The sequence below is a fragment of the Theropithecus gelada genome, chromosome 11 (genome assembly GCF_003255815.1).
Source record: "Theropithecus gelada isolate Dixy chromosome 11, Tgel_1.0, whole genome shotgun sequence".
Lineage (NCBI taxonomy): Eukaryota > Metazoa > Chordata > Mammalia > Primates > Cercopithecidae > Theropithecus > Theropithecus gelada.
This window is the reverse complement of record NC_037679.1, coordinates 108,417,456-108,433,599: the sequence shown is the minus strand read 5'-3', so window position 1 is coordinate 108,433,599 and position 16,144 is coordinate 108,417,456. Positions and strand designations below refer to the sequence as shown.

The window sequence follows — 16,144 nt, the reverse complement described above, 5'->3', positions numbered from 1 at the left end:
TTCATTGCGTATGTACCTTTAGGAAATAACTCTGTCTACAAAAAACAAAAGGTTTCCTTAACATCAAGGTTGGCCTATAACAAAATATTGCTGCTCATAAAAGCAAGTGAATAAACAGACCCACAGTTTCTATTATTTAAAACTGTCTCCGTATTAGGCTGTCATAATTTTACTTCATTGATAGGGAACAGGAGCTGAGGTTGAAAGGAAAAAGTAAAATACACATTTTCAGTTAAATCTACTTAAAATGGCATTTTCTAAATCATAACCAATGGAATGTTATATTCCAGAGTGTGCTGACAGCTTTCCCATTTCCGTAAGAAATCTAGTTGAAATTCTGAGTATTATGAATTTGAACTATACTGTGATTTGAGAGGAATCAAGTCCTCCTATCTGAGAGCATAGTACTATTGACTCCTGTTTTCTTGTTCTGTCCTTTTTCTTCATAATGGTCTTAATAATTTATTCTTGAGTGCTTACTCATTTTTAAATAACTACCATATGTGAAACCTTTTTCTCATTATGTTTTCTAATTGGTTATTGTTGATGTAAGGAGAACTATTAGAATATGTTGTTCTTATATGAAGTAGTTGCTGTATTTCCTTCTTCATTCAACCGTTTGTCAACTGAATTCTATTGGGTTCCCACTTACCAATTGTTACTCATTTCTTTTTCCTGTCTATTGTATTGCCCAAGACTAATACCAAATCTCTAAATAGCAGCGTCTATTAATAGGCATTGTCTCATTCTCAACTTTAGTAGATATATTTCCAATAATCCATTATTAAATATGATATTTACAACAGGTTTCTGAAAGCAACCCTTTAAGAGATTCAAGGTATTTACCTCCTATGTTTTCCACGAATGACCAGTAAATTTTAACAAATCCGGATTTGGCATGTACTGAGATGATCACACTGTTTTTCACCTTTCCTACATTAGCAGAGTGACATATAATTGTTAATACTGAACTAGACTTGCATTCGTAAGAGAAATCTATGCTGGGGAATAAAACTAAACTATGTTTTTGTCTCTTCTTGTGCTAGAGGTTTCACAGATGGGCTTACTTCATCAAACGGACGTCTCATCTTTCTCCATACCCTGAAACAGTTTACATCACACAAGAATTATCTGTTCCTCAATGACTTGCCAGAATTATCTGGCAAAGCTTTCTGGGTTCCATGACTTCTTCAGAAATAAATCTTTGACTACAGTTTTGATAGAGTTCCTCAAAATCTAGCTTTCCTGATTCCTTTTCTGAGACACAGTCTCGTTCTGTTGCCCAGGCTGGAATGCAGGGGCACAATCTCGGCTCATTCCAACTTCTGCCTCCCAGGTTCAAGAGATTCTCTTCCCTCAGCCTTGCTAGTAGCTGGGATTACAGGCATGTGCCATCACGCCAGGCTAATTTTTGTATTTGTAGTAGAGACGGGATTTCATTATGTTGGCCAGGCTGGTCTCAAATTCCTGACCTCAGGTGATCCACCTGTCTCAGTCTCCCAAAGCACTGGGATTACAAGCATGAGCCATCGCAACCGGCCTCCTGCTTCCTTTTTATATACAACAGATTTCATTGGTACAAAGTTGTTAACATAAAAATGTTCTTAAAGAATCTCTTCTGGATCTTGCCTTCTTTTCTAATCCTTGTGCAGTTTATTTGTACTTATTTTAATTCTAGGTCAAAGACTTATCAGACCAATAGAACAATTTGTCTCAGACGTATTCAACTGAACAATTTGTCCCTGGATAATTATACTAAAACATATTAAGCCAAAAGTCAAAATATCATATTAGCTAACAGGAAATTGTTCTGAAATATGCAGTAAGAACGAATTGAAAGTTTTATTTCCAAATCAACTACTCCACATAAATTTGGCCAAAATGAGCACAACAGATCTCAACAAACTCCTCTCATTGTTGTGCACTATGCTTTATATTTGTTATAAGAGGACTCGATTTGCTAAGTGTTACTGTACGCAGAGTGAAGGGCAAAATCGGGCTGAACTATGTACGCATTGCAAAACAGGCAGCAAAGTTTGGGTAGAACGGTTGCCAACAATTGCTACATGGGTACTATCCACACCAAAAAAACATATTTCCCTCTCTAGAGCACAACCATAATGATACTTGATTTTGTATGCTACTGAAAATAAGTAGATATTAATTCAAACCTAACTGTTATAAAGTTAAGATGTTAAGTGTAATCCTGAGGGTAACCACTAAGGAAAAAACTAAAAATATATATAAGAAGAGAAACAAGATGGAATCAAAATGATACACTAAGAAAAAATCAATTGCAAAACAAAGCAGTAATGGAGAAAGTAGAAACAAAAAAGGTATCAGACATAGAAGAAATGACAAATTGCAAAAGTTTTTCCTTATTAGTAACTACTTTAAATGTAAATAAACTCCCTGATTAAAAAGCAGAGATTGGTGGAACTGATAATAAATCATGACCAAACTATATACCATCTGCAAGACTTCATCAAAATTTAAAACTTTTGTGCAACAAAAGGCATTATTAAGATGTTGTAGACAAATTACAGAATGGGAGAAAATATTTGCAATCACATATCTAGTAAGAGTTTGGTATCCTGGGCCGGGCGTGGTGGCTCACGCCTGTAATCCCAGCACTTTGGGAGGCTGAGGTGGGCAAATCATGAGGTCAGGAGATCGAGACCATCCTGGCTAACACAGTGAAACCCCATGTCTACCAAAAACACAAAAAATTGGCCGGGCATGGTGACAGGCGCCTGTAGTCCCAGCATGGGAGGCTGAGGCAGGAGAATGGTGTGAGCCCGGGAGGCGAAGCTTGCAGTGAGCTGAAATCATGCCACTGCACTCCAGCCTGGTGACAGAGCAAGACTCTTTCTCAAAAAAAAAAAAAAAAAAAAAAAGAGTTTGGTATCCAGAACATATAAATAATTCTTACAACTCAACAACAAAAAGGCAAAAAATCCAAATTAAAAATGGGCAAAGGACTTTAAAAGGCATTTCTATAAACAAGTACATATGATTGACCAACAAGCACATGAAAAGATGATTAACATCATTTATCATTAGGGAAATGCAAATCAAAACCCTAATGAGATACCACTTCATACCATTCTGATGCTATAAGAAAAAAATGAAAGTAAAAATAACAAGTGTTGGTGAGGATGTGGAGAAATGGAACCCTCATACATTGCTGGTGGGAACAGAAAATGATATAGCCACTGTGGACAACAGCTGGGTGATTCTTCAGTAAGTTAAACAAAGAATTACCATATGGCCCACAATTCCATACCTAGGTATATGCCTAAAAGATTTGAAAACAAGTATTCAAACAAATACTTGTATACAAGCTCAAAGCAGCATCAGTCACAATAGCTGAAAGTAGGAACAACCCAAATGCCATTCAAAGGATGAATGCATAAACAAAATGTGGCATACACCACCACATAATGGAGTATTATTTAGCCCTAAGAAGGAATGAAGTACTGACACATGCTACAAACACAGATTAGGCTGGAAAACATGCTAAGTGAAAGAGGCATGTGAAATATGCAAAATAGGTAAATCAATAGAGACAGCAGATTAGTGGTTGCCAAGGGCTAGTGTAAGAGGAAAAGAAGAGCAAGTGTTTAACGGGCAAAATGTTTCCTTTTGAGTTGACAAAAATCTTTTGAAATGCGATAGATAGTGGTTGTATAAAATTGTGAATGTACTAAATAACAATGAATTGTACACTTTAAAACAGTTTGGTATCTGAATTTTATTTCCATAAAAAAACAAAACACTGGAAGAAGACACAAAGAGATGGGAATTAAATTGGGCTTGGTAACATTTAAAAAATAATACAGTGAGGGCACATGATTATGGGTGCATGAACAGGGGAAACAATATGAAGTCAAAAGCCTGGTATCAAAATACAATAAACATTAATAGTACCCCGTAGGCAGTGAAGCAACTGGTGGATATTAGAAAAAGTGGATTGAAAACTAAGAGATTAAAATTTAAAAATGTAAAACATGAATACTGGTTTTACTGGTACACAATTGAGGAACCTGGACTATAAAGAGACTGAAGTAATCAGTATTCAGAAAAATTAGTACAATGCTTTGGAAGGACCAGCAAGAAGTTAAAAACTAGTGCCAGAGTGCTCATATAAAAGGTGTTACTATAATCAGGGAATTGGGTAATGATGGCCTAATGAAAAGTGAAAAGAATCGAGATTTTTTTTTCCAGGAAATAATCAAGTTGTAACTTGGCAACTCACTGTGCATATGAAATGACTGAGGGATCAGTCTCCAAGAATTCAAGAGCTGCCAATAAGAGGAACAATGGAAAGATTTTCCTTCAAGAGTTTTCCAGGAATTCAGAAATTGTCAGTAAGAGGAACATTTGCAGAGAAGCTAATTGGCTTGGTGTTAGAAAGATTCAAATTCTGAGACTACAAGCAACGCCTAAATACAAATTTAAATGTTAAGAAATCTGGATTGCACCTTATGTGTGAGATGATAGGTGTCAAAAACTCAGGTTTTATAGTATGTATGTATGTATGTATGTATTTATTTTGGAGACAGAGTCTCACTCTGCTGCCCAGCCTGGAGTGCAGTAGCACGATCTCAGCTCACTGCAACCTCCACCTCCTGGGTTCAAGCAATTCTCATGCCTCAGTCTCCCAAGTAAGTGGGACTACAGGCACACACTACCACACCCGGCTAATTTTTTGTATTTTTAGTACAGACAGGGTTTCACCATATTGGCCAGGCTGGTCTTGAACTCCTAGACTCAAGAGATTCGCCCTCTTCGGCTTCCTAAAGTGCTGAGCTCACAGGCGTGAGCCACTACGCCCAGCCAAAAACTCAGGTTTTAAAAACACAATTTCATAGTTGTACCTGTGGGTATGATGAGAAACAATGAATAAAATTATTCTTTCAAATCTTCAGGCATTTTCAAATTTAATTCAAAAGTTTGAACAGTAATAGTAAAATGAAGTTTAATAATTAGATAGGTCAGTCTGGGAGATACACTTAAATTCTAATCCTATTTAGCTAAAATTTCATTCATAATGGAAAAAGTGATTTAACTTCTATGGGCCACTTTTCCCTCATTTGCAAAATAAGGCCCTATACATGGTTTACCACTCAGCATCTTTGGGATATGCTCATATATAAAATAACCCAATAGGAAACATACACTTACTTATGACAGAATGAATGTACTGATTCAAATACTAGCTTCTTAGCTTTGGAATAAAGTAGATTACTACAGCACACCACTATGTGCTCATTTCAGCTGACCAGAAGCTCTGGTATTGTATGTTAAGATATAGTTGTACTTAATAAAAAATGCAAAGTTGAAATTAATAAATATGTGTTATTAAACTAACATCTTTAAAACATGAGGTCCACCAAAGGAGGTAGATTAACATAAAAAGAATCCCTAACAAATATTATTTAGTATTTATTACAGCATGCTAAATGACAGCCTTCCTTTAGTGACTGGAAAACAAAATATGAAGTACTAAGTCAGATCCAGTAATTTCTGAGTCTCTGTTATGGTTTGAACTGTGTCCCCTAGAAGTTCACATATTGAAGTCTAAACTTGCAGTATTTCAGACTGTGACCTTATTTATAAAGGTCATTGCAAAGGTAATTAGTTAAGATGAAGTCATGTTGGAGTATAGTGGGCCCCTATTCCAATGACTGGTGTCCTTGTAAAAAGGGGAAATTTACAAACAGACACACATACAAGGACAACACCATGTAAAGATAAAGCCAGAGATCAGGGTGATGTTTCTACAATGCCAAAGAACTGTCCGCAAACCAAAAGAAGTTAGCGTAAAGGCACAGAACAGATTCTTCCTCACAGCACAGCCCTCAAAAAGAACCTACACTGCTGACACCTTGATCTTCAACTTCTAAATATTTCTACTGTTTAAACCACTCAGTTTATTGTACTTTCTTTACAGCAGCCCTGGCAAACTAAACAAACTCCTTTTACTTCTTATATTTAGAATTTAAATGTATTTTATAGTCAATGTCAATCTCAAATATATATCTCAGAAAATACGTTATAAAAACAATGACAAATGGAGTACAATTCAAGTCAATGTACAAACCTGTAGTTCAGTGAGAACTGTTTTATGTCTCTTGTTACATTCAATCTTTTCCACTCGTGTTTTCAATTCTGCCAAAGTCTTATCAAATACAGCACACTGCAGTGCACACAATTTTTCTTCCAGCAACCACTGTATAACCTAAAGAAACAAATATTCCTTCATTATGCCAAGAAGGCATTCCAACAAGCAATAAACAGTAAATATTCTTAAGTACCAAGAAGACAGTAACGATAAATTAACTAACTTAATGAATAAAACATGCTAGAATCTGTAACACAATACTATCTGCTAAAATCCTCTACTTTTATATATATAAAATCTACTTCAAGAGGGTAATACATACTAAAAATAGAAAATTTCCAGAGAGTAAACTTTTGAAAAATTTCCATATTCTCATTATGGGTCCACAACAAAGACACTGGCACATATCCATGAACCATACTTGAGTAGCACTGTTCTAAAGAAGTAAACTCTCAGGAAACCTCAGCTTTCAAAATTTTTCACATAGCTACCTTCATAATTCTAACAGCTCTGTAAGAAAGACTGAATAAGCATTATTATCTCCATATGTCAAATAAAAAGAAACTAGGGGGAAAAACACTGAGAGTTTCTACTGCCATACTATTCTTTTTTCTACAAAGTGCAAATATGTATGCCATATTTTAATTAAAGAATGTTGTCCTAAAACATTGATTGTAAAATGTCATCCTTAAATATATAAGACCTTGAAAAACTAGTTATCATTGACGTTTAATATTCCTCTCTAAGAAAAGCATTTGTACAAACATTTGTGAATATATGTTGAAAAACATAAAATACTGAATATTTTCATTATCTCTATCTCTAGTCGAACAGAATTTCAAACTCCGTACTTTACTCCTTTCTCTAGTCCTTTTAAAACCCTGTCTCTACCACTTTTATACTAACCCTAAAGTACACAATAAAGAGTTTAGAATGTAGAGACTTATAACCATGAAACCAGCTTTAAAAAGATTAAAATGTTAATATTTAAAACTCTAACATTTCCTTTTCACAGTAAGATAAAGTTCAATATGAGAAGGAAAAAGAAAAGCTGAAAAACAACATTCAGTTTTGTTACCAAAGCAAATAAATAAAAATGTTACCTTCGCTCCCTTCTGTTTTGATAATCATAAGCATTTTTTTAAAAAAAGATGTAGCCAAAAATAAGTCAGAAGGAATTTTAAAATTAAATTATCAAGGATAGTAATAGACTTATTTATTTATTTATTTATTTTTTAAGATGGAGTCTTGCTCTGTCACCTAGGTTGGAGTGAAGTATTGTGATCTCGGCTCACTGCAACCTCCACCTCCCAGGTTCAAGTGATTCTCCTGCCTCAGCTCCCAAGTAGCTGGGATTACAGGCACCCACCACAACATCCAGCTAATTTTTGTATTTTTAGTAGAGTCAAGACTTTCACCATGTTGGTCAGGCTGGTCTCGAACTCCTGACTTCAGGTGATCCGTCCACCTCAAATATCCCAAAGGGTTGGGATTATAGGGGTGATCCACCACATCTGGCCAGTAATAGACTTTAAAAGCTCAACCACTTTCTTCAAGTTCTTTCTTTCTATGATAAACCACATTAGGTCAATAAAATACAGAATAATGTCAGAAACCTAGAAGAAGACAGTGGTGCTACTTATTCAATATGGTTTATAACTTATAATTGACACAATACCTTTTGAAGTTTCTGGTTAATGTCTCCTTTGGCTGTAATCTTTACTTGAAATTCTGCCTCATATTCCTCTTCCATATATCGACGACGTTTAGACTGTACATTGTCCATGTCTTCTGATTTAGAACGTTTTCGTCTGGAAAATTCATCTGAGAAGAAAAACCACAAAGATCACACTCAGGTGTTTTTCTTATAGCTCTTAATGCATTTTATCCATCCTCAGCAAAATATTGTTTCTATCACAATAGCCTTCTCAACCAACTATTTTGTAAACTGTTTTGGAGATCAGAAAAGTAGGTATATAGCTTTTAGCTTTAAACTTCAAATGACTTTCAATATACTAAATAAGAATTTTCTAATGGTCAAGCAATCCATACTTTGAACACAAAATTTCCTTGAAATCTTCACATTAAGAAGGAGAACTATGGCCGGGCGCGGTGGCTCAAGCCTGTAATCCCAGCACTTTGGGAGGCCGAGGCGGGTGGATCACGAGGTCAGGAGATCGAGACTATCCTGGCTAACATGGTGAAACCCCGTCTCTACTAAAAATACAAAAAACTAGCCGGGCGTGGTGGCGGGCGCCTGTAGTCTCAGCTACTTGGGAGGCTGAGGCGGGAGAATGGCGTGAACCCGGGAGGCAGAGCTTGCAGTGAGGAGATCACGCCACTGCACTCCAGCCTGGGAGACACAGCGAAACTCCGTCTCAAAAAAAAAAAAAAAAAAAAAAAAAAAGAAGGAGAACTGCCTCACAATTGTGTCATGAAGAAGGTAGATGAAATCACCTCATATTCATTCCTGTAACTAAATGTCACAGTGCACATGAATCCTCTGACAAAATATTGTATTCATTATCACGTCAGATTTTTAACTACGCACAGCTTTATTTATTCTTCTTCCTCCGTAAGTACAGGAAAAAATTCTTAATCATTAGCCTTACAAAACTAGCATAAGTTACTCTTAACATATCCTAATGAATTCAAATAAAAATAAAATTAATGTCATTAAAAGTACATTTATAAAGAATATAGACTAGAAGACTTCACTTAGAAGATTTGTTTCAAGTGCTGTTAATATTCATGAGATCATAAGCAAATTGTATCTGGTTTCTTCAATATCTAAAAAAATTAAAACACTAATATCTTCATACTTTTTAAATGCAAATGCTCTTATGTGACCATGCTTATCCCTCTGTATATATCTGTATCTATGTGCCTACTTTTAAATCCACTCTATTCCACAATTTCTCTTATAATCTTAACTTACCCATGGTCACACATGGATAGCAGCATGACAGGAGAGTTGTTGAACCCAGCTTTCCTGACTTGTAGTCCAATGATCTTTCTATAAACCTAAGGACACATAGTCCACCATTTTCCTCCCTTCCCATAAAGCTAAAGAACCTTCCCTTTTCCTTTTCCTTCTTTCCTTCCTTCCCTCTTCTTTTCTTCCTCTCTCCCTCCCTCCCTCCGTCCCTTCCTCCCTCCTTCTCTCTCTCTCTCTCTCACAAGGTGTCATTCTGTCACCCAGGCTGGAGTACAGTGGTTCATTGCTCACTGGAACTTCAAATTCCTGGACTCAAGCAATACTCCCACTGCAGCTTCCCAAGTAGCTGGGACTACAGGTGTGTGCCACCATGCCTGGCTAATTCAAATATTTTTTCTGCAGAGACAGGTTCTTGCTATGTCGCCCAGGCTGGTCTTACATTCCTGGCCTCAAGCAATCCTCCCATCTTGGCCTCCCAAAGTGCTGGCATTACAGGTGTGAGCCACTACATCCGGCCCCATGAAGATAAAGAACCTTAAGTAAACTAAAATACATCCTTCCATTTACTTATGTTAGCCCATACAAAATTCTTGTAGTTTCATTCTCTGAACATAAATGTAAAACAATTTCTATGTCAAAACAGTCAGCACCTTAATAAATTTTAAGCTAAATCTTTCTGAGGAACAATAAAAAGTATAAATAAACAAAATAAAATATTGAAGTGTACGAAACATACTTTCAGAAATCCTTCAGTTAGCCATCAACAAAATGCTATAGTTGTGGCTTACTTAAATTGCAAAATTTTACAATTATTTCATGGGCAAAAAAGAATATTACATGGTTGTAAATATAGAAACAATGAATTAGTATTTTTCAACCCAGTTCAAGTTTGTTTATATACGCATACTTTTCTCAGAAGGTCTTTCATCTTCTTCATGTATTACTTGCTCTTCTTCCTCAGGTTTGCTGTCCTTTTCATTACTTTCTACTTCTGCTGTTAACAAATATAGAAAAGAAAAGTCTTACTTCTACTGGAATTCGTAACAGCTCACTAATTTACATTTTTAGTCACTATCCAGTTACAAAACTAACCTTTTATGAAATCAGAGTCACAAAATGTAAAATTTGGGGAGGGAAAAAGGGGAGCAGGAACTGGTCGAATGAATGACTAAGTCCACATTGAACTGTTCTGCAATTCACAACAAACTCAACACAGGATTTAATCTTAATATAGATTTTAAGTAACTTAAAAAAAATTAATTAATAATTTTCTGTCACCAATAACATTAATAAAATGTGAAAACAACTGCTGTAGAGCATTTTGATTCCTCTACATTCAACAATTAAAACTAAAATAGTGTCTGTGACAATCAAAAAAATTCCAAAGTACTGGAGCATTCAAAACACCTAATATGTTGAACATACAGGTTGAATCATTGTTACTTTAATGCTTATGGTATAGAGAGTTCATAAACAAGGAACGGAAAGGCTATCCCAAATATAAGAAAAACTTTAAACATATACCTACTTTGATAACAGTGCCAACAACTGAGCTGGGTGCTTAATATAGTTATCACATTGCCACAATATAATCTCACACTGTAAACTATTTTTTGTCTTCACATAAACGAGGAAAACATTCAGAAGGGTTAATTTTCTTTTCTTTTTTTTTTTTTGAGACTGAGTTTCGCTCTCGTCGCCCAGGCTGAAATGCAGTGGGGCGATCTCGTCTCACTACAACCTCCACCTCCCGGGTTCAAGCAATTCTCCTGCCTTAGGCTCCTGAGTAGCTGGAATTACAGGCACCCGCCACTACGTCCGGCTAATTTTTTTGTTTGTTTGTTTGTTTGTTTGTTTTGAGATAGAGTGTCACTCTGTCGCCAGCCGAGGGTGCAGTAGCATGATCTCGGCTCACCACAACCTCCACTTCCCAGGTGCAAGAGATTCTCCTGCCTCAGCCTCCCAGGTAGCTGGGACTACAGGCGCCCGCCACCAGGCCCAGCTAATTTGTATTTTTAGTAGAGATGGGGTTTTACCATGTTGGTCAGGATGGTCTTGATCTCCTGACCTTGTGATCCGCCTGCCTCGGCCTCCCAAAGTGCTGAGATTACAGGCATGAGCAACCGCGCCCAGCCTAATTTTTTGTATTTTTAGTAGAGACAGGATTTCACCATGTTGGGCAGACTGGTCTCCAACTCCTGACCTCAGGTGATCTGTCCACCTCAGCTTCCCAAAGTGCTGGGATTACAGGCGTGAGCCACCCTGACTGGCCCAGAAGGGGTAATTTGCATGACTCATATAAAATGTAACAACTGAAGAGTGCTGCCAAAAGATACTGCTAAAAATGTCTATGCAATTACATTAAATAAAATCCAAGAGGTACCAAAATGTTGTTTTGGTCAATCAATGTCTCTTCAACTAACCTACTCATTAAATGAGGAATAAGGGAGCTACGAAAAAAAAAAAAAATCACTAAGATGTTTGACTTCTATTTTTCCCCCTTATGTCATTGCAACTTGCTTCTCAATGGCTTCAATCAAGCATACTATGTTTCATCATGTTCTGCAACTAGTATTAAATAAACAATCATAAAGTATATCATGCTATATAAAGATTCTGATACGACATTTCTTCTCCAATCATCAGGGTTTTAATCACAACAGCCCTAATAGCAAAAGTCAAAGGTTAAAAAATTTTAAAAGATACTTTAGGTGAAAATACGTAGGGAAAAGGATCATTGATGAATACCTATTAAGGCGCTAGAAGTATTTTTTTCACTCTAAGATAAACAATAAGCTAACATAGTACACAGGATTACTAAAACTATTTTTGAACTTTAAAATAAATTATTTGAAAAGCAACTCTCCATTTACTACGTTTCGCTCATTTTAAGTGTTTTAAGACCTCATCTCTCAACCTCAGTTTCAGTGAAATAAAAATTTATGTTTGCTTTCTTGTAAACAGATCACAAACTCATTAAAACACATTCTTTCTCTATATATTTTTCCGCATCTTCCTGATTTTAATACTGAGTGTTGGTAACTCCTGAGCTTCCTAGTCCCCAGAGTTTCCAGAGAGACAGAGTAACTGGGTTGCTTGAGATAAAAGGTTTACATAGTCTCTATTGAGGAAATCCTCACATCGCACAAAGCACAAAATTAGCCACGGCTCCAACTAGAGTGACTCCAAGCCAGAGCATCCAGAACACAGCAGAGTAAATTGGCCTGGTATGGTTTGTCTCTTTTATACGCATGTCAGTTTCCTCTCTATATGTCAAGCTCAGCTTGAGATTTCTTCATCTTATTCAAAAACCTCCTCCTATTACCCAACTCCCAGTTTCCAGATATGCTTAGAAGATATTACTGGAGGCCGGGCGCGGTGGCTCAAGCCTGTAATCCCAGCACTTTGGGAGGCCGAGACGGGCATGAGGTCAGGAGATCGAGACCATCCTGGCTAACACAGTGAAACCCCGTCTCTACTAAAAAATACAAAAATCTAGCTGGGCGAGGTGGCAGGCGCCTGTAGTCCCAGCTACTCGGGAGGCTGAGGCAGGAGAATGGCGCAAACCCGGGAGGCGGAGCTTGCAGTGAGCTGAGATCCAGCCACTGCACTCCAGCCCGGGCGACAGCGCAAGACTCCGTCTCAAAAAAAAAAAAGAAGATATTACTGGATTCCCAACACTTAAAACACACAGGATTCACAGAATTAAAATATATGCTAGAGGTTTATGTAACGGAAAGAACTTGGGATTTAAAAAATGGTAGTAACAGATTCTACAGAGACGGGTAGGGACTTGTATTTCTTTAATTTTATTTTGTTCACAAAGCCTGAAGAAAACCTGAGAATGGGTCTTCTTCAACCCGGAGTAATAATCCAAGGCCCTTGGTACACAGACAACTTTAGACATAATTTCAGGTAGTTCCTGGGACTCCTGAAACTCACCCAAATAGTAGGTTAAGAATGTCTTTTTTACTGATGGGTGCGGTGGCTCATGCCTGTAATCCTAGCACTTTGGGAGGCCGAGGTGGGCGGATCACAAGACCAAGAGATGGAGACCATCCTGGCTAACATGGTGAAACCCTGTCTCTACTAAAAATATAAAAAATTAGCTGTGCGTAGTGGCACGTGCCTGTAGTCCCAGCTACTCGGGAGGCTGAGACAGGAGAGTCACTTGAACTCGGGAGGCAGAGCTTGCCGTGAGCCGACATTGCGCCACTGCACTCCAGCCTGGGCGACAGAGTGAGACTCCATCTCAAAAAAAAAAAAATAACAATAATGTCTTTTTTAGAATCTGTCCTTACTTACAGATAAGTTTCTGTTATAATTCCTCTGATTTTCTTGAGTATAGCCTTATCACAATTTGGCAAGTTTTCATAGTTTCATGTGTGATATTCTCTCCTTTCAAGCAAACTAGACAGCTAAGGGCAGATACCAGATCTCATAATTTTGGTAGTACCATAACTTTGAGAAATAGCTGAGACAAATTAGATGTTTAATATCTATCAGAAGACTACTATCTTTAATAAGGTTCCATTAAGTAAAAGTAGAAAACTGTGTTTTTAAAGGATTACAAAATAGAATTTACATTAGGGGACGTAGTTTCCCATTTCAGAATTACACTTTATAGAACTTTATTCTAAGGAAAAATGGAGGACAAAAACCATTGCCTTAGATCAGAGACTGGCAAATCTTTTTTTGTAAGTGGCCAAAAAATAGGTATTTTCAATCTTGTGGGCCACAAGACCTCTGACACAACCTCTTAATTCTGTCCTTGTTGCAGGAATCAGCAATAAGTGCTATGTGACATGTAAACAAATTACCATAGCTATGTTTCAATAAAATTTTATTTATAAAAACAGGGCTCACAGGCCAGTCTACTCCATTCCTGATTTAGATTACTGGCTCCATGAAAATATTTATAACAAAACAAGAAATTCCTACAGACTAATTAAAAACAATATCCATCAGAAAAATGGGCAAAGGAGATGAACAGGCAGTTCATAGATAAGGAACTACAAAAGGCCAATAAACATACAAAGATTCTTAACAACATCTATCAGAAAAATGAGGCATGACTGGTAATGTGACTTTTCCAGACATTTTGTATCAGTTTTATTTAACCAATATAGAGTGGCAAATAATGTATCCTATGTGAATTTTTGTGCTCTCTTTAAAAGCAAAACCTAGTGGGGGAAGTCACATTTTTTTTTTTTTTTTTTTTTTTTTGAGACGGAGTCTGGCTCTGTCGCCCAGGCTGGAGTGCTGTGGCCGGATATCAGCTCACTGCAAGCTCCGCCTCCCGGGTTTACGCCATTCTCCTGCCTCAGCCTCCCGAGTAGCTGGGACTACAGGCGCCCGCCACCTCGCCCGGCTGATTTTTTGTATTTTTTAGTAGAGACGGGGTTTCACTGGGTTAGCTAGGATGGTCTCAATCTCCTGACCTCATGATCCACTCGTCTCGGCCTCTGAAAGTCACATTTTTTTATATCCAATTCTGCCCCTCCCATTCTCTCTGAAACCCGAATCAGGTTTTCCACTCCATCATTCACCAAAACTGCCCCTTGGTAAAAGTCACCAATGATCTCCAGATTGTTAAATACTTCTCTTCCATCTTATGAGCACACACAGCAGCATTTGATATAGTAAACGGTTACCTTATTTCCTCCTCAAAACAGTGTCTTTACTTGGCTTCTGAAACACCAAAATCTCTCCATTTTCCTTCTACCTCAGGGGCTGCTCTTTCTCAGCTCCTTTGTTGGTTCTTCCTCATCTCCCCAACCACTAAACACTGAAATGCCAAAAGCTCAGTTGTTGGATCTTTTCTCCATGTATACTCACTCTGAGGTGATTTCATCTTGTCACCTAATAGCTACATGCTATCTACTACATTTTTCTAATGCAAGCCAAGTCTCTGATCTGAAATCCAGACTTACACATCTAACTCGGACAACAGTACTCATTTGAAAATGATCTTCCTCCTATACACCTCCTTCCAAAATCTATTTCATCTTTGGTCTACCTCAACTCTGAAAAATCTGCAACTTGCATACTAGTGTACAGAACTAAGAAGCTCCACAAAGAGAAGCCAAGTACATAAGTAACAACTAAATATAAATGGATTGAGATGATAAAGAATTTTAACTGAAGTGACAACAAATTAACAGTAAATTGACTAAATCATGCCAATTCTATCAATACTAACCTACAGCAAAAATAGAAGTCTCAAATTCTAGTCTAATGTAATTATCCTCGTTAGCATCAGTTTATGTTTATTTACCTTAAATATCCAATGAACAAGGGGAAAATTATCAACCACAGATTTTTTTTTTAATCTGAAATAAAATCTGCAAGGAAACTATGTCAGTGTTTAATGTAAAAAAAAATCTGGTTTACTCTAAAACAGATTTTTCTCTTCAAAAATCTTATGTTTAAGAAAAAAAAAAAGCATGTAGAGGAGGCCTATCCCTATTTTTCCATGAAAAATAGAATGAGAAGGACCAAAACAGAAGGGAAGATGGAGAATGCAGTAACCCAAAAGCTAAGGAGAGCCTCAAGAGGGAAAGACTGTTATTAAGAGGTCATCCAAGTATGGAAGAATAGATAAGACAAAGAAAAGATGTCCCTGGATTTAATAACATGATCACCAATGTCATTTCACTGAGAAAAATTAGGAGGGGGGCGGCTAGCAAGGCAGAAATCAAAATTCAATTAAGCGGAAGGGCTAACAGAAGAAGAAATGGTACTAGCTTTGTTAATATAACTTGAAGAATGGCTCTAAAAGAAAGGAGAGAGATGAAATAGTAGCTAGAGGAAAGTATATAGCATGGAGATGCAGCTCCTCTAGTGTTTGAACTTTCCCAGAGGGATAAATCTTTATTTTGCCATCCTCTTTAAACAGATTATCATTTTAATAATTTAGTGAGTATCAGTTATAACATAGTACTATGCCACAATTCAATAGTGTCTCTAGACCTATTAAGGTGTATATATATGTGTATATATACACACATATATATGCAACACTTTTTTAGCTCTTTCTTCTACTTTTGTAAAATTAAAATAGCTTTTCTATTTGCTTC

The 16,144-nt window shown here is 36.9% G+C and overlaps 1 protein-coding gene across 3 annotated transcripts in view; it reads right to left on the bottom strand.

The window, feature by feature from the left end:
• Window positions 1-16,144, bottom strand: part of ATF7IP (activating transcription factor 7 interacting protein) — a 135,768-nt gene that overhangs the window by 57,269 nt on the left and 62,355 nt on the right. For 2 of the 3 annotated variants that reach the window (XM_025401977.1, XM_025401976.1), the window contains exons 3-5: window positions 9,973-10,059; window positions 7,806-7,951; window positions 6,107-6,244 (exon numbers count right to left, since the gene is read on the bottom strand). In XM_025401977.1, the coding sequence (XP_025257762.1) occupies window positions 6,107-6,244; window positions 7,806-7,951; window positions 9,973-10,059 (371 nt within the window). The remainder of the gene's footprint in view (window positions 1-6,106; window positions 6,245-7,805; window positions 7,952-9,972; window positions 10,060-16,144) is intronic. The other variant, XM_025401978.1, reaches the window with a different exon arrangement.